General features: G+C 38.6%; 1 protein-coding gene across 1 annotated transcript in view; it reads left to right on the forward strand.

The window, feature by feature from the left end:
- The window catches only part of LRMDA (leucine rich melanocyte differentiation associated), a 1,035,260-nt gene that overhangs the window by 815,321 nt on the left and 198,657 nt on the right, over window positions 1-21,282 (forward strand). The window contains exon 6 of the mRNA XM_047073021.1: window positions 18,429-18,513. Within this exon, the coding sequence (XP_046928977.1) occupies window positions 18,429-18,513 (85 nt within the window). The remainder of the gene's footprint in view (window positions 1-18,428; window positions 18,514-21,282) is intronic.

Raw genomic sequence — 21,282 nt, forward strand, 5'->3', positions numbered from 1 at the left:
AGGTGGGAAGCATTGAGAAACACAGGTGTAACAAAAGGGAAGCTGAGCAAAACTGGAGCTACCTCAGAGCACCCAGGGCCTGGTTCCCTCCTGTCCAACCTCAAATCCCAGACTGACATCACTTGAGTGCATCTTGGAAACTAGGGGCTTGTGTTTTGTGTTACCCCTTTGAACCAGCCTGAAGTACAAGAAAGAGATTTTCTTTGTTCTGAACAGCCTTTGGATGACTTCTCTTGGCATAAATGTACCTTGTAACTTAGGGCCCTTTTACATATTAGGGGACCAGGCTAAGGCTGAAATGAGCATGTGCAGGGGAAGCTCCTGGCATCAGGGGGACCATGGGTCCCACCTCTTCTAATGTAGGAGCTCTGTTTTTGGAGGAGATCATCTCAGAAGATCATCTCAGAGGCAGTTAGTCTGGGAAGATGTGTGCTTATTGTTACCTTCAACTCTTGGAGGCTGGGGAATGCTGGATGTTCAGTGTTTTATATTAATTTATTTCACTATTTAACAAGTATTTGTTGAGAAGCTGCTATGAGCCAGTCTTTTTAGGAAGTGTGGAACACTGCTTTCAAGGAGCAAACTATTTAATAAAGGACACATTGCTTGACTATGCTCCTAAGATATAATTACATACGATGCCATATCCCCAAAAGGAAATACAGGGTTCTTGGAAGTATGTATGAAAGTGATGCCAGGGACATCTTTCTGAGATAGTAAGGCATGAGTTGGTATTTGAAAGGTAAGAGGTTAACCAGGCCAAAATTGTTGGGGGTGGAAGTTAAGAAGAAAGACTGGGCTATGCAGTGATGTTGGCAGGATGTGGACCGGCGTGCTGAAGGAGTATGGAGAAGGCCATTTGCTGGTTTCAGGGTGAGGGATGAAGGTGAGAGATGGTCCGGAAGCCCTAACAAAGGCCTGGGCAGAGGGCCTACTAGGCTGCAGATCGTGCTTTTGACTTATACCAGAACGAGGTAAATTATTACATGGTTTTTAAGCAGAGTGGGGCATGATCACAATCTGTTTTTAAAAAGAAGTTCTAAGGATGGTCACTTCAGGTAGGACTTTCCCAGGAATTGAACCCTCTCTAAAATGAGTTCCCTTAGTTGATTGAAAGCTATAGTAATTCTCTGGTACTGGTGAGGATGGGGAGAGGAGGGGCTGATTTTAAAAATATAGTGAAGTTTACTTCATCCTGGCCAAACTATAGGCCCACATTCCCCAGTGAATCTTTTTAGAGCTCATTTGCTCTTAGCCCTTTGCAACCATCCAAGTTTCACGTCTTCATTTTGTTTCTTACCAGGGAACCATCAACCTTGCTGTAAACTGGTTACAAATGTGCAGTGGCAGGATTAACACAGGAGTTGAGGAAGAAAGACCTGGGTTTTTGTGGCCGTGTTTATCTTTCAGAGTCTAGGAATCATGGATGGCAGAGGAGGGCAAGGAGGACTTGTAGAACATATGTCTCATAATAGGTGCAGAATTTAGTTGATATGGTAGAATGCAGTCCAAAAAAAATGGTGGAAAATGGTTGAATGGATTTCTTATTTGAGAAAAAAAAATCAAAATTTCTTTTTTTTCCTTTGTCTTCCTTTCTGATTTCCCTTTTCCCTTCTTTTCTCTCTACTCCTCCCTCTTCCTTTCATCCTTAATGTTTGACAGTTGGACTGTCCTAAGTATTACATTTACCCGAAATGCGATGTAGGGATGTACCACTAGAGTAAGTTCATGCCAACCTTGTCCGTAACTGAATCCTGATAGACAACAATGTGTTCGAAGATTTGAAGGCTAAGACTTTAGGGGTATATGGTGATGTTTCTTTAGGAAATGAAACCACGAGTCCACTTTGCATTTTTCTTTGGCCACAGAGAGAATAAGGCCACTAGAATGATTAGAACTATTGCCCAGGACATAAAACTTAATGATTATGTCACTTGGTCACTTTTCCCATGGTACTCTCTTACATATTTGAAAGTGGAACCTCTCAAGGAAATAGTTTTACGTGTATATGTTTAGATGAGTGAAACTTTTGATGTCAACAATTACTGATAGTATAAAACAAAAAAAGGACTTTTTCATGAATAGCTCTGTGAGTGATGTTTGGGGGTTATATATCAAATAATTTTCCATGTATCAAACCATTTGCCACCACTTTTTTACTCCACTGTACTGTGTAAGTTGTAGTTTATAATATAAAAGCATTCATATTATGAAAATTAATATTTAACCAGGTAGAGATAATGTGTTTGTTTAGAGAGTAATGAGAATCTTGGATGTCCAGAATAAATAGGCATGTTTTCTGCTACTTGGGAGAAGATAGGATAAAATAAAGTCCTTATCTAAAAAGGTTCACAAACTGGGGATTAATATTAGCCTTACAAAGCAAGATGGTGTTTGGAACTTGAAGTCTTTTATATCCATATCCCTTTTCACAGTCAACACACAGGCATAAGCACACATGTACCCATATGGCAGAGCTTTCGAGATGCCCAATGCCAGCATCTGAGCTCCATTTTTTTTCTTCACAGTTTAGCTATCCTGACAGCTCAGAGCTATCAGGGTGGGTGCTCAGAGCATATGAGCTACAGCCGAGGAGAGTTTTAGTAGCCTAGCAGAACCTTAGAATGTATCCTACTTTGGTCACCATACTGGGTGTCCTTGAATTCCTAGGCAGAGAATCCTGCCTGCTTTCCTTGGATCTCCAGGGGTATACAAAACTCAAATGTAGTAGCCAGTCCTAAGTCTGCAAGGGTCCCAGTTTTATATCCTAGCTCACATATGTCATGGATCTTCAGGGAATCACTTGAGCTACTTAGAACAAAATATCCTCATTTACTAAGATAGCAGTGGACTTAGATTCTTGGATTCAAGGAAAACATTTTTGACACCTCTTTTAGAAAGAGGTAAAAAGAAGGCTGAGCAACACAGTGGTGGAGAAATGCCTTTGGAAATGAAAGACATGCATTAGAATTTATTTTCCCAACATTTGAAGTTTGTGTAGATTGGGATAAAAACTTTGTAGAAGGTTCCCATAGCATGTAGCTGCACTACTCATTGATACTGGCTACATGTTCTCTTGTGGTATTATCTATGTATAGTCAAAACGGGAATAATATCTCACCCCAGGACTAATGCTACTAGTTGCTTGATACAGGAGAATTAGTAATTAAATATGCTATGTAATTCCTGACCTATGCAGGAAATGTTAAACTGAGTTGAACTTTACCCTACTGACAGGTGTGTGTGAGGGGATGGGGCAGTAGGTTGGGTTGTCACCATTTCAGAGCTGTTGTGATATCTGGTGGTTCAGTTCTTAGTCTGTATTCGTGGTCTCCTTTTTCCATGTTGTATTGTGATCCCAGCAGATGCCCTTGGCCCTTCCCTCCCTTTAGATGGCTATTGCTGCTTTTAATCCTTTGTGGGATACCCAAGCTTGTTTAAAAAAATTACTGCATGTTAAAGCTTTTTGGTGCCAGCTGAGAGCCTGAAAAGTTTAAAATACATGATGTTTGGAAGGCCTTATGGGGATGATTTTCTGCATGTGGAGGCCTTTCATTGGTGTTGGTGATGATTCAGGATGGACTCTTCAATAGCACTTTCAGTTTTGCCCAGAGATGATGATGTGTTTTGAATGTTTATTGTGCAGCGAGGGACTCCAAAAGACTTGCACAGATTGTTGTCCGCTTTTGAAGGGGAATTTCCTCTTTTGGCCTTTTTGGTGTCCATTACATTGTATTCTAGACCATATTTACCTGGGGAGCCACTCCCCCTCCACCTTGAATCCATAGAGCTCTGGTAGGACCAGTCGCTGACCCAGAACTAGGAGTGGGCACATGATCTAGGCTTGGCCTAGCAGAGAGTTCCTTCTCCTGGTCATGGAGATTCATTCTGCTATGGGCGTATAACAGACAAGGCCACAGATTCCCAGATTTGGCTTGGAACTTTTAGGAAACAGAAGCTTTTTATGCTGTTTTGAAGATGGTAAGATATGGATCTGGAGATCTGGGAAGTCACCACATGGAGAAACTAAAGCAGGAATATGAGTACAAATCTAGAAATAGGAAGTTCTGATGATGAATTTGAGTATGTGGATCCAACCATACATGAAACAATGTACCTTGGACTCATTAGGACCCTCCTTCCCCATATATTTTCCTAGAGGACCTTAAATTGAATTTCATCACTTAAAGATAGTCTTCTCTTCCTGAATCATCCAATTAGGGAGATTCTACAATTTTTCCTGGAAATGTGGTCAGGTGTTTCAGTGTAGTCATAATCCTATCATGTAAGAATTCTTAATCATGTAGGACTTTAATTTCATTTTCTGATAGTCCCTCTAGTGTGCATGACAAAATAACCCCTCCTCCTGGAAAAAAACAAACAAACAATAATCTGGGTAACCATCTCTTTATAAAGGCAACTTCATATGATTGAATATTGAAGCATTTCAGTATTCAGTTGTCCCTTCAACCTTGACATTAAATATTTTCTTTATTAGGCAACTTCAAAATTATCTCCTTCCAGGAACGTAGGACAAGTTTAAAGCCTATCGAGCATTGATTTACATAATTTGTTATACAGCCATCTCATAGCCTTTTTTGAAGATTTTACTGTGAGTTAGTTCTGGCATCTGCTCCTGAAAGATGGCGATGGATAGTGAGGGGCCTGCTGAGTGAGTCACATGGCACCGTTCACTGGCCCTCCGGAAAGGTCCTGCTGGTTTCTCCTGCTAAGAACGCTTTAACAGACAGGGATGGGTAACTACAGCTAAGTGACTGCAGAAGATTCCAGTAGAATTGGCTAATGTAAGTACAGTGAAGTCGCTTTTACTCCACATCAGAGACTGTGGAATGGCTGTCTTCCTCCTTTTCCCACTTTCACCCCTCCTCCCTGCCCTGGGATGGAACAAGGCCATAGTGAACACCCACTTGGCCCCCATACTCTTCCCTCCACAGTGTCTCTCCACAGCTGTATCTGAATCCATAAATGACTTTTCCCCAATTAAGACATAGGAAGAAAAAATATAATTTCTAAGTCACTTGGCCTTGTGATATATATGCTGGGAAAATAAGTGTGCAGCTTTCCTACCCATCCTGGGCTTTGCAGCCAAACAAATCAATTCAGCCTTCAGAGAAGCATCCATTGCCTTGTGATTATGTTTGTGTAAAGTCTTGGGGTCTTTGATCAAAGAATGGCATTTCAGGCCAGGCCCTAATCCTCACTGCCTTAAGGTGTTTAAATGAGTTAAAAAAAAAAAAAGTTGATAACAGCTGGGACTTAAATTTGCCTTTGCCCAGCTTTTGTTTTGAAAGGGCTTCTATTATCCATGGCTTCCCTTTTCGAAGCAAAGATGGATCTTTGGGTAAACCAGAAAGGGAAAGAGGATATGGGAGGAAATGGGCGGAGACTCTGAATTAATCTTCTGAGGAAGAATGTTTGATCAGCGGGGAGGAGAGGTTGGAAGCCTTGGATGCTGACAGCAGGCACCTTTCTGACTAGGGTGTGATTGGCACCTTTGAAGCTTCAGTCAGGAGCCAGTGTCCAGTGGGTCGGGGCTTCCTCTGTCTGTGGGTGGTGGTGTTAATAATGTGGCAACTGGAAGGGTTAATTGCAGACAAGCAGCAGGATTACCGTGAGGCCTCTTCAGCTCTAAAAGGAACAGTGCGAGGAAAGCCTCTGATCTGTCAGCCTTAGAGGAAATTAGTGGGAGCAGACTGGAGCAGGCTTTAAAAAAAAGGCATTTAGGATATTAAAGCGTAATGTGAGGAAGGATATTGAAATAGGGCAAAAGGGATAGGAGTGCTGATCTCTAAAGGCAACGTCCCCTCTTCCTACTAGGAATTTCCATGATTTGTTCAGATTTCACAGATGCCTTCTTTTAATGGTCCAGAAGACTGATTTTACTTGCGCTGCAACAGGTTAAGGAAGGGTTACACCCTGTAAGCTGTTGCCCCCAAGTTCCTGTGCAAAACTTGTTTGGTCTCCACCACCTGGCGGTTTCAGAATGTCCTGACGCTGAGGCTCCCGGTATAATTTTAAAACAAGTCAGAGCATTACTGACACCCTATCTGCATTAGCTATCTATTGTATATTTTACTTCTTACCCTTCTGGTTCAAGTCGGGATGTTGCCAATAAATCCTGTGTTACCATTAAAGAGGCCATTCATCACGCTTCCTAATGTGATTAATCAAGATACACCACAGTACCCTTAAAATGAGATCATTTTGATAAATCATGTATGACATGAAAAGACTTTATTCCTTTTAAGTGCAATTTAGACTGTAATTTTTTTCCTCATTTATGATTCATGGGAGAAACATGGATAAAATTCCCCTGCACAGTTACACCTTATCTACAGCAATAACTCAAAACTGCTTTTAGATGAAAATTCAGGGCCTTATTCACCAAAGCTGAATGCCAGCTCATTATTTTCTGGCGTTCAGTAGTCCAAAAATAATGTCCACACATTAAGCGGCATTCTCAAAAAGTTGGAATTGGCCAGGCACCAGGCACATCAATTACACTCCATCATCCTTAATAAGGAAGAAATATCAGATGTCCTCTTGGAGTTTTTCTGAATCAGTAATGCTCAGCCTTCACCTTCCCAATTTGGAATGATTTGGAAACAAAAATGGTAGTAACAAAAAAGTATGGGACTTTCAGCTGCTTTACATGGCTCTTTTCTCCTGTTCCATAAAGCTCAGAGGAGGTATTTTTCCCCTCTCACATGGTTCATGCTTTCTTTTCCATTCCCCTTTCCTTGTTCCATAAATGCAACTACCATTTTGTTTGGTCTGAGTTCTGTTTCTAAGCTGCTGTGCGATGCGGGCTTTCTCTCACCACTGCCACGATCATTTGGGAAGCGATAGTCATAACCTCCAATAGAAAAATAATTTGAAAATGTGCCTTCTGGTGAGATCCATCAAGTGTAAGGTCACATTTTTGGTTAAAAGGCAGACACTGATGCTATTCATTAAACTGAAAAATGGCTTGTTTTCCACTAATATTGAAATAAACCCTAGATGAATGTGAAGGCATGCTGGCATGCACTTAGATAGAAAGCAAAGGGAAACACAGATATATTTAATTTGGACACGTAAAGTCAACAGAGTCTTAGGTCTTGCTTAAAATGGAATCAGGAAGATTGGCTGAAACAAATGTGAACAATTAGAAGTTCATTTGCCTCTTTCACAGGATGAGAACATTTAAAGAAGGATTCAGAGTCCAAGAATTACAGACTCACTTTGTGTTTTGTCAAACACTGTTACCTATGAATAAGGACTTGATCAACAGGTAATTTATTTCACTGATGTTCTTAGAGATTAATGCTGGGGAGTGGATCAAAATCCTGTATTTGACTCTGTGTTTAGCCCAAGAATGCACATATCCTATTCATATCCTCATAATACAACAAATGCAGCAAAGCTCGAGTTTCTCTGGTATGTCCTATTCACGCCAATGTTCTCTGTACCTCAGTCAGATAGAAATCAACAGCAAGCAAAGATTTCTTGCATATTATTCACATTTAAATGAAATTTCCCATGCTTTTATTTTTTCTGATATAAAGAATGAATTAAGAATATAAGGCCATTAAGGCTGTACTTGCCTTGTTTTCGTTTCCGTTTTGCATTTATGACTTTCTCTTTTTGCTAAAAAGATCTGTAAATTTATAAAACACGCATGTATCTCATTAAAAAAGTTTTCTCGTTCTAGCAACACTCAGCAAATCTCCAAAGAATGCAAGTTTAGAACATAAATATTTTAAGGCCCCATAAAATTGGCAGTGAATATTTTTTTCCCCTCTAAGACCATGTTCATTTCATTCCAATTTACTACCACGATTATATTTTCCAAAGCAGCTTTTAATACAATACACAATTATTTCATTCGCGGTTACATAGGTCACCTCATTAAGCCTGTGAAGATCAAGCCTCTTGTGATCCCCACAAATATCCTTGCATTTATTCCTAATTAAAATGGCCCTCCTAAAGTGTCTCAAGTTTATCAATACAAATAACAAACTAAGCAAAATAACCGCATTTGGAAAGTTAGCGGGGCAAGGTGACCTGGTCCCCCACATCTCAAACAGAGCCAACTGTGGTGTGTCCGCAGTGGTGCCCTGCCACCTGTTGGCTTTGCTTACATATAACAGGATATTGATGTCCCTCACAGTGGTGCGGTAACCCTCTGTGACCCCTGTCCCAGTTCATCACCCCCAAGAGAAAGAAGGAGCCGTTCGAGAATTCCAGGCCTCCTGATTTCCCCCATCATTCATTTCCTTGGCCACATGTTTCTTCTACTAATGCTAAAAATTTATGGCTGAGCACATTAAGGGCAGTACAAGCCCTTCCCTTCTTCTGGATTATTTCAGAGTTTCCTGTCATAAGGAAATCCAAGACAACGTGTCCTCAGCAGATTGTATGTGACAGTGTCTCTTTCTATCTCAGGAATCTGAGGCATGATGGATAAACTGTCAGTTTTGAAGGATGATGTTTTCTCCATATTTCCATTATGAACTGGGCTGTCATCTCCTAATAAATTTCTTGCATTGGTATCAATTTATTTTTACAAGCAGAGGGTCTGATGTATTTGGGAAAGACACTGACAGCAGATCTGGCCTAGCTTGACAGAGCTGGCTCCACCTCATTTTGGAAAACTACTTTGGTTCCAAGGACAGAACTTGACCCGCAGCCCTCGAGAATAAAAAAACTCTCTGAGAGGAAGAGAGACACATGAGGCAAGTTCCTTCTTTTAAGCCAAAATAAATCAAGCCTGTAGGACTGCTATGACATAATATTATTTCTAAGACAACCCTACAAACACAGATGAGAAATGCCACATGTAGCTGTTTACTAAAGATAGTTCGACCATCACAGTAATGCAGTGAATCTATGGATGAACTTACAACAAGGCTATAAAGATCATACTACTTTTTCCCTCAGAAGAGATCTCAGTAGTGAGTGTGTTTCTGCTTGACAAGTAAGGAGTAGTAGAGTCTATTCGTGTAATAAATACTTGATTACAAAAGATGTGCATGTCCCTGTCATAGCTACTATGAAGAGCAGGAGAGGTCATAAAGTCCTACTTCTCAAGAAACTTAAATCTACTTGAAGAGGTAAGATATACAAAATTACAGGTTACACAAAATGAGAATGAGGTAAAAATAAATCACGGCTAACATTTAATGAGAAATACTGTCATCTTTGTCTGTCTTACTTAATGTTCACCTCTACTGGGAAGAGAGGCTGCATAGCATTAGAATGGTTAAGACAGTGCCCACTGGAGGCAAGCTGCCTGGATTTGTGTCCCAGGTCTGCCACATACTAGTAGCCCAAGAAACTAAGTGAGACCTTGGTCAAATTACTTAATTTCTCTGGGCCTTAGTTTTCCTCATCTGTAACCTAGGAGTAGGGGCTGTAGCTGCCTCATGGGAAATGTTGTGAAGATTGAATAAATTAATACATGCAAAGTGTTTACAGTAGTCCCAGATACAAAGTAGGACGGATATGTGTTAGCCATTTTTACCCATCATCCTCCTCCTCATGTCATAATAGCATGACTATTGTTTTTACCATTTTATACTCGAAGCAAGTGGCTTAAAGAGTTTAAGTAAATTGCCCAAGGTCATACAGCCAGATGGAGACTGGCTCTAAATCTTGGTCAGTGAGGCATCTGAGCATAGACAACAGGGAAGTAGAAGATATCCAAGTTGTAAATAAGTCAAGGACAGAATCCTTGAAGCTTAATTAGCTTTTTTCTTACTATCCTTTCCATTCCTAGGCCATAAAATAGCCCTTTTCTACATAGCCCCAAACTTAATAAGTATTGTATGTAGTGGTGTGCTGGTAAAGGTTTAACAACTAGCTCTCTGGGGGGAAAAAGGTATGCATGCTTATGTGTACACAGTTTATTGTAATTTTTATGTACATAAAGGGTGAGTAACTCAACTTATAAATAAAAATTAAATAGATAATACTTTATGTTATAAATTAATTCCCTTCAGCCAGTTGATCCTTATAGAATACTTTTGATTATTTTGGCGAAAGTCCCATGTCCATAGCCAACCTAAGGTTGTGGCAGGTGAACAAGTGTAATTCTGATAGGAAATATCAATGATTTTCCCTCCTTGCTAAGTATGTCAGAACTTCCCTCATTTGTCAGTGACATGAGCTACATCTTTACTAACTGGATAACAGGTTTTGAATACTGGAAGAATATTTCCTCACATTTTTATGCTGTTCACAACATTTTGGCTACAGGTGCAATATATTTTTTTCTTTCCTTTCCTCTTCTCTTCTCTTCTCTTCTCTTCTCTTCTCTTCTCTTCTCTTCTCTTCTCTTCTCTTCTCTTCTCTTCTCTTCTCTTCTCTTCTAAGTAGGCTTCACACCCAGCGTGGAGCCCAATGCTGGGCTTGAACTCATGACCCTGAGATCAAGAACTGAGCTGAGATCAAGCGTCAGACGCTTAACTGACTGAGCCACTCAGGTGCCCTGAAGGCACAGTATACTTTTAAGTTTAATCTACATCATTAACATTTTTTCTATCACTTGCTTAAGTTTAAGAAATCAATAAAAGAACAACTCAGTCCCTAATTTGTAGCACTTGGCAACATCTGCCATGAATACTACCACCATGGCAGTGTCAGGCCACCGAAGTGACATCACTGAAGAGCTGGGAAGAGATATGTAGCAACACATCATTCTATAGTATTTCCACTATATGGATATGATAGACACAAATAATTTAAAGAGCATAAATAACAGTAAAATTTTGTAAAATAATTAGGAAGTGACGAGTTATGGTATATATTACCTTTAAATATTATTTGTGCAATTACAAGTGTATGTAATTTAATTTTAAATAAAGACTGTGTTAAACAACCAAAACACAGAATTCCTGAAAATTTAACCACTGGTTTTTGTGAGCTGGTACAGGTTGACTCCAGACCCACTGGTTATGTCAACCCCAAGTGGCCAATGAGACTACTCCTGTGTTTACATGGCATAGTCAATGAGTTATTAATAAATAACTTCATGGTTTTATTTACATGCCAGGCCACAAAACATGTTGCATATTAACATGAATTGGATCATCTCTCCACAAATATATTATCTTCCTTAGTTATATACTAAACCCAGGAAGGATTTTTTAGATACCTTCAAGCTTCAAGTTCATTGTACAGTTTTGGGACTCAGGCTATGCAACCAAGAAGTGTTGGTCGGAACTCCAAATCCCGCATATGGTAGCTGGGTGATCTTGTGCAAGTTATATAATCTCCCTCAATTTCAGTTGCCTTATCTATAAAATAATAATAACAATGGTACTTGTATCTTAAGGTTGTTGGGATAGTTAAATGAAACTCTGTGTAAAATGCCTGCATATAATTAGTGCTCAAGAAATGGGACACACACACATTCATATATACATTCATTGCTTGGAAGTTATAATGTATTACATTGTGATTACATTCTATGTTTGAACATTAGGACAAATACTAAATTTTCAGCAAGGATTAATCATGAGAAGCAAATTATTAACTTGTGTTTCATCATATTTCTGTGGACAAAGATGAACATTTGTTTATAGATAGGATATTCCACTTTTTAAATTATCCATGCTCTTTTTAGTAAATTCTCTCTCATTTGATTGTTCAAGAAGTTCCTGTGTTAGGGGCCTCAAGGCATTCACTCTCAATTTGGGTGTTGGCCCCTGTGCTCTTGAAGTCTACATTCCTACCAGAAAGGGTCAGATAGGGCCCTGTTGACAGTGGTGTGGGGCAAAAGTGAGTGATGATCAGGAGAGTAGTATCATAAACTTGGGGCCCCCAATGCAGACACAAGGTGGAACTGGGGAAACAAGTTGGCTTTGGGAGGCTTTGGGCTTCTGACTTGGTGCCTGATCACGCTGTGGACTTTTGAACTGCACGGTCTTGGATGTATTACTTATCCTGCTTCTCTGTTTTCTCACTTCTCAAATGAGAGTAACAATAGGATATACCTCATACACTGGAAAATCATTAGCACTTAGGACATATTCAGGAAATATTAGCTCCTGTGCTTCATTGTGCTCCTTTCTTTCCAATCCCCTTCTTTTTCCCCCTTACCTCCTAATATTCCTCCCTCTTTGTCCACTTCTCCTCCCTCCAATAGGAGAAATTGGAGAGATACTTGATGGAAAAATGCATTCTTTCATATCTGCCTTGATAAGTAGTTAGGATTTTAAATATTTAAATTTAAAAAATTTTAAATTGCAAGAAGCAATGACACAATTAAATAAGTTGAAAAATCAAATCACTTTAAATCACATTAACAAAAATCTTTTAATCTTTGCCTATTAGCTTTTACCTCTTGTTAATTTTATATCATTAAAAATCACAGTGTATATACTATTTTAATATTTACTGTGTTTGCTTAATATTATATCATAAAAATATTGGCATGTTTCTCCCTTTTTTATATTATAGTGTTATTTGGTTGCCATAAGAAATCATCACTATTTCCATAATGCCCAATATTTAGTTTTTATTTTTCCTTTTGCGATGTAAGTGGCTGCTAAAAATATTTTGGAAGCTACTGCTCTGGATGATTTGTAAGGTCTTTTACATCTCCTACATTCTGTGATTTTATTATTTATTGAACAGTCCACAAAATGCCTAAACCATAGTCTGTCCGTCCTCCCTCCCTTCCTTCTTTCCTTCCTTCTTTCCTTCCTTCTTTCCTTCCTTCTTTCCTTCCTTCCTTCCTTCCTTCCTTCCTTCCTTCCTTCCTTCCTTCCCCTCCCTTCCTTCCCCTCCCTTCCTTCCTATCTCCCTTCCTTCCTTCCTTTTTTCTGTTCCTGGTTCTTTTTTTTTTTTTTTCCCCCTTCCCTCCCTCCTCTCTCCTTCCATAAATATTTCTAAACTACAACTCTGGATCTGATGCCATTTTAGTAACTGGCATAAGTGGACCCCTTTATATCAGATAGAAACAATGGGAAGCTCCAGGATGTTGCCTTCAAGGGGCTTCCTTACTTCAGGGAGGTCTTTGGCACCTATCCCTTCTATGACTGATTTATATGACTGACTTATAGCCTGAACTAGCCTTCAGCCCCTTCAATCAGCTGAATGCTGTGCTCTTGCCCAGAATCTGCTCTTTGCCCTTTGGGACATTTCTTGGTCTCTTGGTTATTGACTCAACCTCATCCTGTACCTTACCGTTTTTTATTCCCTCCTAGTTTCATGACTTCTCGCTCTGACAATATATGGCCTTTTCTACTCCTAAGCCTGTCTGTCATTCCCAACACGATGCATCTGTCATGAAGGCTTTCTATCTTGCTTCACACTGAAAGGCATGGTGCGTTTACCTTGGAGCAGGTCAGAAGTCTTCCCGTTCTGGCTCGTTCTTTGGCTTCTAATTTAATCTTTTAGGTGATGGCAAGTTTTTATCTCTGATTCTGGCAACCTAGCTCAGACTTTTGTTGTGTCCAATTGCAATCATTGTATAGCTAGTTTTATCTTTGACATTAAAATGTTTGATTCATTCAATCACAATGCATTAACTATTTTCTATATTTCTGGCAGCATGTTGGGTACAAGGGTTAATAGTATAGTTAATCTTAGAAAGCTAATATAGTTAATCTTGAAAGCTTTCTCTTAGTATGAGTAAGAAACAAGCAGGGACATAATTACTCTTCCATGTGGTCATGTGTTCTAATAGAGGTCAGGGATAAATTTCTGCGACAGTGCAGAGTTTGGGGGTCATGCTACCAGTTGGTGACTCTTAATAACTAGTATTAATCATGGTTATCATTTTTTTTGATGAGTCAGGAATGCAACCCAAGTCCTCATTTTATTTTTCTTGGTATTCGCAGCAGAGGCCTTGGCATATAGTAGGTGGTTATTAAATACTTGATAACTAAATGAGTGATGCTTTTTCTTATGAAAGAAAATAAATGTTTTTAGAAGAGTCAGCTTTATACCACAGTTTCAGGGAATGAATTGTGATGAAAAGCGAAGATTGCTTTTGCTTGAAGGAGGCTGACAAATTTCCCAGACCCGGGATCACTTTATGCTGTGTATGATTTAAGGGTGAGTGAGCATGCCAAAGCGCTCCACTTGAGCTGAGTAATGGGGAATGAGTTGTGGAGATGTGGTCTTAGATGGTATTTTGTGAAAAATAGTAGGAGATTTATGGCTATTAAACAACTTTGTAGCTGCCCCCTTCTTGTTTTGAAGCCTGCCAAATCACTCCTCCTGTGGTCTGTATCATATTCCTTCAGGGCATCCATGATGTTCAGAAATATCCACTGGAATGCAGGTTTCCATGGAATGCACCCAATGGGAAGGGACTTGAATTTTACATACTCATCTGAAGACATTTGTTTTCTTCAACCGCGGAGTGAGATTCTCACTCTGCAAGTCTCTCATGGAGTGTGCTGCACTTCTACTGACTCTTTTCCAGCGAGGCTGCCAAAGTTCTGTCTTCCTTCCTGCACCATGGAAATTGCAAAGTGCAGTATATTAGTGACTATTATCATTATTGCTGTGAGTTTAAAAAAGTATCAGCAACTATCCATTTGTGAGTAGGGAAAGAGGACAGAAACCTTCAGTATGCTTTGACAAATCTTAAGCAGAAGAACTTACTAGGCTGGCATGAGCCTTTCAAGCCTTAGTATGAAGGGGGTACACATTCACTAGTACTTATCAGCTTTTTCTATTCCTTTGTCATACTCAGAAGCCTTAAGAAAAACAGAAATGGGGGTATTTCGTCACAAAAGGCAAACCAGAAACCGCCTAAATTCATGTTATCCGTGTTGTGCAAGTACTGGGAAACTGTTAGAGGAATTTCCTCTCATTATGGGTTCATATCAATATAGGGCTGTATGGATCAGAGAGGAAATAGGAATATTTGTTTTTTCGATTTTCTTGTTTGAGAAATTTCAAAAATGTAGAAAAGTTGAGAAATAGTGAACACATGTAACTAACATATAGACTTTGTATTTTCTAATATATTGACATATCTGTTTCTAAGTCTTTATTTAAGTAAAATAAATAAACCATATATACATGTGTGTGTGTGTATGTGTGTATATATATGTATATATATATTTGAAGCCTCCCCTATCCCATTAGCCCCAGTCCTATTACCCTGCATTCTGGCAGAGGCAGCCATTTTCAATAAGTTAGTGTTTAACTAGTGTAATTGTTAGATGTTTCCATACACACATGAGGTTGAAGATGAAGATACATATATAGATAGATAGATAGATGTAGATATTTCATATTTGTCATTTTGCAACTTGTATTTTCACTCTATGTTAAATTTATTTATTTATTTATGTTTTCTGTGTTAAAATTTTAGACCTATTCAACTAGAGATACATAAACCAGATTTATTGCTCTTAAATGCTAAATATTATTCTGTCATACAAATATACAATATTTTATTTATCCATTTTCCTTATTGACAGGCATTTGAACTATTTCCAATTTGGTGTGTTCTAAATAATCATGGAATAAACACTGTTTTATGTTCCACTTTATAGACCTGAGTGAAATTTTCCATAGTACATACATTTTAAATAAAATGCATTTTAAATAAAATTTTCAGTTTTATTAGGTATTGCTAAATTACTCTCCAAAGTAGTTGAACCAATGTCTATTCCCACTGGCAAGGGACGAGAGGATAAAAGTTCATTTCCCTTCATTCACCTTTGCCCTTGTTGTAAGACTTGAAAGTTGGCCAATATGATGAGTGGAAAAATTGTATCTTGTTTTAATTTGCATTGCTCTTCGGACTAGTGAATTTGACCTTCTTCTCTTTCATTTATTAACCACTCAGGTTTTCTCTTCTTTGAATTTCCTGACATTTCCATTGTCCATTTTTCTATTAGATTTTTAATTATTTAGGGACATATGTATTCCAGATGCTAATATTTTATTGTAGTTATTACAAATGTATTGGGGTAGGAATGACTTAAAAAATAAAATGTAAGAGTATAACTTTCTGCCATAAGTAGTTAGGAAATTTGGCAAGGACTCAAAGATTTGAGAAGATTTATGGTTCTGAAGATTCAGATTTACCCAAATTTCCTTTATTCCCATTTTAGGCATATCTTCTTAATCCAGGTAAAAGAAAACATTACTTAACTTTTTCCACTTACATTTCAGTCATTTAATACTCAATATACTATGGGTATGTTGCTTCAGTTCCAAGGAAAGTTCTTTATTTGGGGGCAGGTAATGTGCAAGTTTAAGACATTGTCTTGTCCACTTGTTTCATATGATAATCACTCTTTTCTTAATTGTTCCTGTAACCATAATATCGAGAGAACAAATGTGTACATCACTATTGAAAAAATCCCATGGACTTCATTTCGATAAGAGCCAAGTCAAAGAACTGGTATTTAGAATCTTAATTTGTAGTAGCTTCCTTAAACATCCAGCCATACATATTCCACCAACAGTTCGCAAAATTGTTCTTTTCCTGGATTCTTTTCCATGACTTGAGTTTATAAATGGACACCAAGAAGAAAAATAATTAAATGCTAGGCATAGAATGATGACTGTAAAACAGAACTCATGCCACACCAATTTTGCTTTGACTACAATTGGAAATAAAGGTAAATAGCTATTTTACTCTTGGTTATAGAGCTCTAATGTTTTGCCCAGTCAGAGGTATTTGCTGAAAGGTAGTTTCTTCCAGTAATTTTAGGAAAAGCTGTCATCAAATTGTCAACAGCCCAAATTGAGATTAAACACACTAAGAAATATCACAATATAGCAACCTAAAATTCATATTGGTATTTTGGGCCTTTATAGCATTGAGGTGGAACAGAAACATTGACAGAGAACCTATGGCCTTTTACTAAGGAAGTATGGTAGATCTGTGGAAGGACAGCTGCCATTACTTTGCCCCATATATCCTGCCTCCAGCATTGAATAGGTGCCATATTTAGAACACTGTCACTGTGTCTCATTTATCATGTGGGGATTGCAAGAGACCCTGAATGCCAAATGGAGGGACATGTGGTGACTTTAGTATTTGAAAATCTAATTTCTGCAGTATCCTAAGTATCTAATGATATGGTATCTAGCAAGTCTTATCTACTTTTTAAAACATTTTTCTTGGTGACTGAACTTTTATCTTTCTGGACCCAGTACCGTCACACCAAGCTTTAAACACCACATGTTTCCCTTGGAGCTGGAGTGAAGTTGTGCTACCTGAAATCTGTCTCTACCTTAGGGACAAAGCTTCTGATTTTGCTCCATTCAGAACTCTTTCTGTAAAGTCTCCACTGAAAGCCGCTTAATCAAACATCTCAAATGTCAGAAGCAGGGTTTAAAGGGTTTTTCTAGCAAGTAGGTCTAATCTCCTACTTAGTTTTGATTCCTATAATGTAGATAATCTCTTTGGAGAAAAGGCCTGCTCCAAGTAGGGCAAATATATCCCATAGAATATATTTCCTATTCCAGAAAGAAAAATGTAGCATTAATGAAATTTACTTTTTCTTGAAGCTTGGAAAGGTTGTAAGCTTAGGATTTTGATCCTAGCAGATGTTCTTTTTTGGATATTAAAAAAAAAGTAGTATTTGATTCAGAAGTCTCAGTAAGAATTGCAATAGTGATGCTTCTTGCTATAAGTATCCACACTGAATGTGTCAGAACAGTCATGGGTTCTGAGGGACACCTGACTCCACAGCCATAGTCCTTTCTTCCTGGCTTCATCCCCTTAGTTGTAGAGTTACAGAGAAAGAAAGGTAGCACTTCTTACCCATACAGGTCACACTATATACAGTTCGATGGTTAAAGAGCTGTTTGTGTACAATAAAAAAACATTTTCACAGATACATTTCATATCATTTTCTTTTAGGCTTTGGAATGGCAAAGTTTTATTGGGGACCATTATGTACCAAATTTCAGATGAGTTTTTCAGTGTGGTTGTTAAACTTAGCCAGAGCCCCAAATGCAGAGTGTACAATGGTTTATATCCTTCAGTTCATGCTACTGAGCTTCTGTGTCTCCATGCCACTGGGCCCATGTAAACTGGCCCTGTTTTTCCCCATCCACCCTGGGGCAAAGCCCAGCATCTTCACTGGTTTCCATAGAAATCTACTCACAGTGAACACTGAATCTGTGGGAAGCACCTGAAGAAGGCCTGTGACCTTTACCTTCTCTCCTTCCTCCTTCTCACCTTTCAGTTCAACACAATAAACAAACCATCCCTTTGTCACAGAGCCCTTTCACCTGTTAGTGAGACTCTTCAAAGCTTCCTATGCTACCCTGCACTCACCAGAACATTATCTCAGCACAGACAACTCTTGCTTCCTAAGAAGAGTCTTGGTTGATAATACTTCCTCCAGACCCACATCCCTAGAAGACATGTTTGGTAAATGAAGGTATTTAGTGGTTGGTGTTACTTCATGTTGACATGTTCTTTTATTACGCAGGCTTCCAGTGACTGTGTCGAGGCCCCTCCAGAGCACCCCTATACACCCCTGCCTTCTGCTTCCAGGGATCTCACCAATCACCGAGGTAGGAACTCAGCTTTTTATTGCTCTTAGTAGTTACAGGGAGGGACACTTGGCTGTGCAGAGCTCTGGGCTCATTATTGCTGCCTCCGCACTTTAGAAGGAACACAGTGCTTTTCAAGGTCTTGATGAGAAAACCATACCTGTCAAACCTAGTGATTTTAACTCATATTAAATAGAATTTAGTGGCGGTCTACTGGGAAGGCAAATAAATCCATGCTATAATATAATTTTGTGATTTGATTTTTTTTTCTTTAAGTAAAGAGATTATAGTACTTAAAAATTACTAAGTAGATCATTACCTGCAGCAAAAGTGTTGGAGAGAATTGAGAAACTCACTAATGTTTGTAAAAGTATCATTGTTTGGAGAGAATAGTTGAAATCTGTAATTTTAAAATGAATGAACTCTATGTTACAACTAAAAGGAATTCCAATTTGCCTAACAACATTGCCCAGGATCAATGCACAGCTTTTCTTAAATTAGCTGATCCTCAAAAACATTAATTTGGCTTACCCAGTGTTCCCGATGACTTGAATTCTTACTACCATTTCTAGAGTCTACATGGAATATAATTTAAAAATGCCTCATCCCTTTGCTGTCTGCTTAGGCCAAGGACTCTATGATCACCTTTGTTGGAACTGGGAGGACACGAGGCCATGTGGTATAACTGTTTTACCCCTTTTATCCTGGTTATGACTACAGGCATGTTTCTTAATTGTGAATCTGCCTTCCAATCTAAGTAAGAACAAGCTTTTATTGAGGGCATTCCATACTTTGAACAACATTTCCCCAAGCGGGAAACTCCCCTCATACATTCAGGGAACACTGAATAAGGACTGTTCCAGCTCCCACCTTCTTTGCAGGATGGATGGGCATGAACAAAGGCTGTAGAGATGCCCAGAAAGTGGGGAAGCTGGCACTTGAAAGACATGTGGGCTCTGGGCAAATGGCACACTTCTACTCTGCAGGCAATGATCAAGAGTGTATTGCAGGATTCCAGGTGTCTGTGATTTGGACCTTTGTTGCCTATTTGTTGTCTGGGCACAGTAGGACTTTTCTACATTTGCATATATTTTGGTTCAATTAGAATTCCGTTCATTAGGTGTCAGTTTTGTGGAAATCAACTTTGTTCAAATGCAGGTAGAACAAACAGCTACCCACATGCTGTATTTGGAGTACCGCGAAGAGAGCTCCCTCACTGAATGTCCTTATGGAAGTCTTGAACATATTCCTTTAGAAACTGGTGTTTTTTGTTTTGGTTTGGTTTGGTTTTTTTTGTTTTTTTTTTTTTTGGTGGGGGGCAGGTGGAGAGTTCCTCTAGGTGAATAACAATACCATATCTAGACAGAATAACCAATTAACTCTAGCATTATATCCTCATGGATTTATTTATTGGTTTCTTATATTTAAATAAAGGTATTTTTACTGTATAGATCATTGAGTACACTGCATAGGAATTGAAGTCTCAGAGCCCCCAAGTCCACTTGTAAAAGTTGATCTAGCCATGAAATTGAGATTTCACAAAAGAAGGACATAATGAGATAAATGATAATCCCCAATAATAGGACCATATTTCACTGTAATAGTAAAACAAGAAATTTGAACCTTAAAGAAATGGAATATAAGACTACAAGTTGTGAAGGTATGTTGAGTAATATTTGGAATATGGAAAAATGCCCAAGGTGTTTAGAGTTAAAACAAATGCCCTTTGATGACGTCAGAGCCCGACATTATGGGAACGTTGTTATTTAAAGGACCCAGCAACAGATATCTCAGTTTTACTGAGGAATACCTTATCCATTTAATGAGCCGGTTGCTTGATTAGTTCGAAGGACCTGGTAGTGAAAAAAGTGAACATAATGAAATGGTGGCCAGGTCTTTGGGCCTGTGGTCTTGTGGATACCAGTAAAGAGAGAACCAGAGAAATTCATTAAGTTTGAATTATTATTGGACTGATCCATGTAGGGAAGAGATGAGACTGATAGTTTTAGCTTGGCGTGAATCCTATGATAACAAGTGGGGAAAGCCTGATTTTTCAGCACCCGGAATGAGACTACTTAATGCCACTTTGCTTTTTTATATTTAAGTTAAAGAAATTATTCTTTTTTTTCTGATCATATAAACCACCAAACTATCTGAGTGTCATTTGTTAATACCTTTATGGAAACAGTTTACAAACCTTTATCCAGGGAGGCTCTTTCACATTGTGAAGGCAAATTACATCATTTCTTTCCCAAGTGAAATCCTCCATGATGTCTGAAACTTGGTCTATAAAATCTTAAGTGGAAGTTCTATTTGCAAATAATTTTTGATTCATCCAGTTCCCAATCTCTTTTCATTCCGCACCAACAACTACATAAACTGGTGGGCAGTAGTTCATGTGCAAATTGCTATTTTTCTGTACATGCCATTTTCCCTTTGCTTGTCCTTTTATGTAACTTCCAATGTCGAGTCTGATAAACCCAAGATTCATTTCCTAAGGACTGTAGATTCAAATGCAAAGGATTTTGCATCTGTAATTTACAGCTAATCCATGCATTGTAGGGATAATAATGCACTGTACTTTTTGATTCTTATAAGAAATTGTTTCTTACATTGATTTTTCCTCTTCCTGAGGTACTTGTAATATTTGCTTCTTTCTCCTTAGTGCAATTGTTTATATTCTTCTTTGTGTGATAGAGGTGAAGTGTATGTATATCTTGAACTCTTCATAAATGAAAGTTCCCTGAGGGGCAGTAAAGATTCTAATTGTTCTTCTCTTTCACATCACTG

Source organism: Lynx rufus, unplaced genomic scaffold, assembly GCF_022079265.1.
Source record: "Lynx rufus isolate CCGP_SWC_20201006 ecotype Redwood Valley unplaced genomic scaffold, mLynRuf1.p SCAF_11, whole genome shotgun sequence".
Lineage (NCBI taxonomy): Eukaryota > Metazoa > Chordata > Mammalia > Carnivora > Felidae > Lynx > Lynx rufus.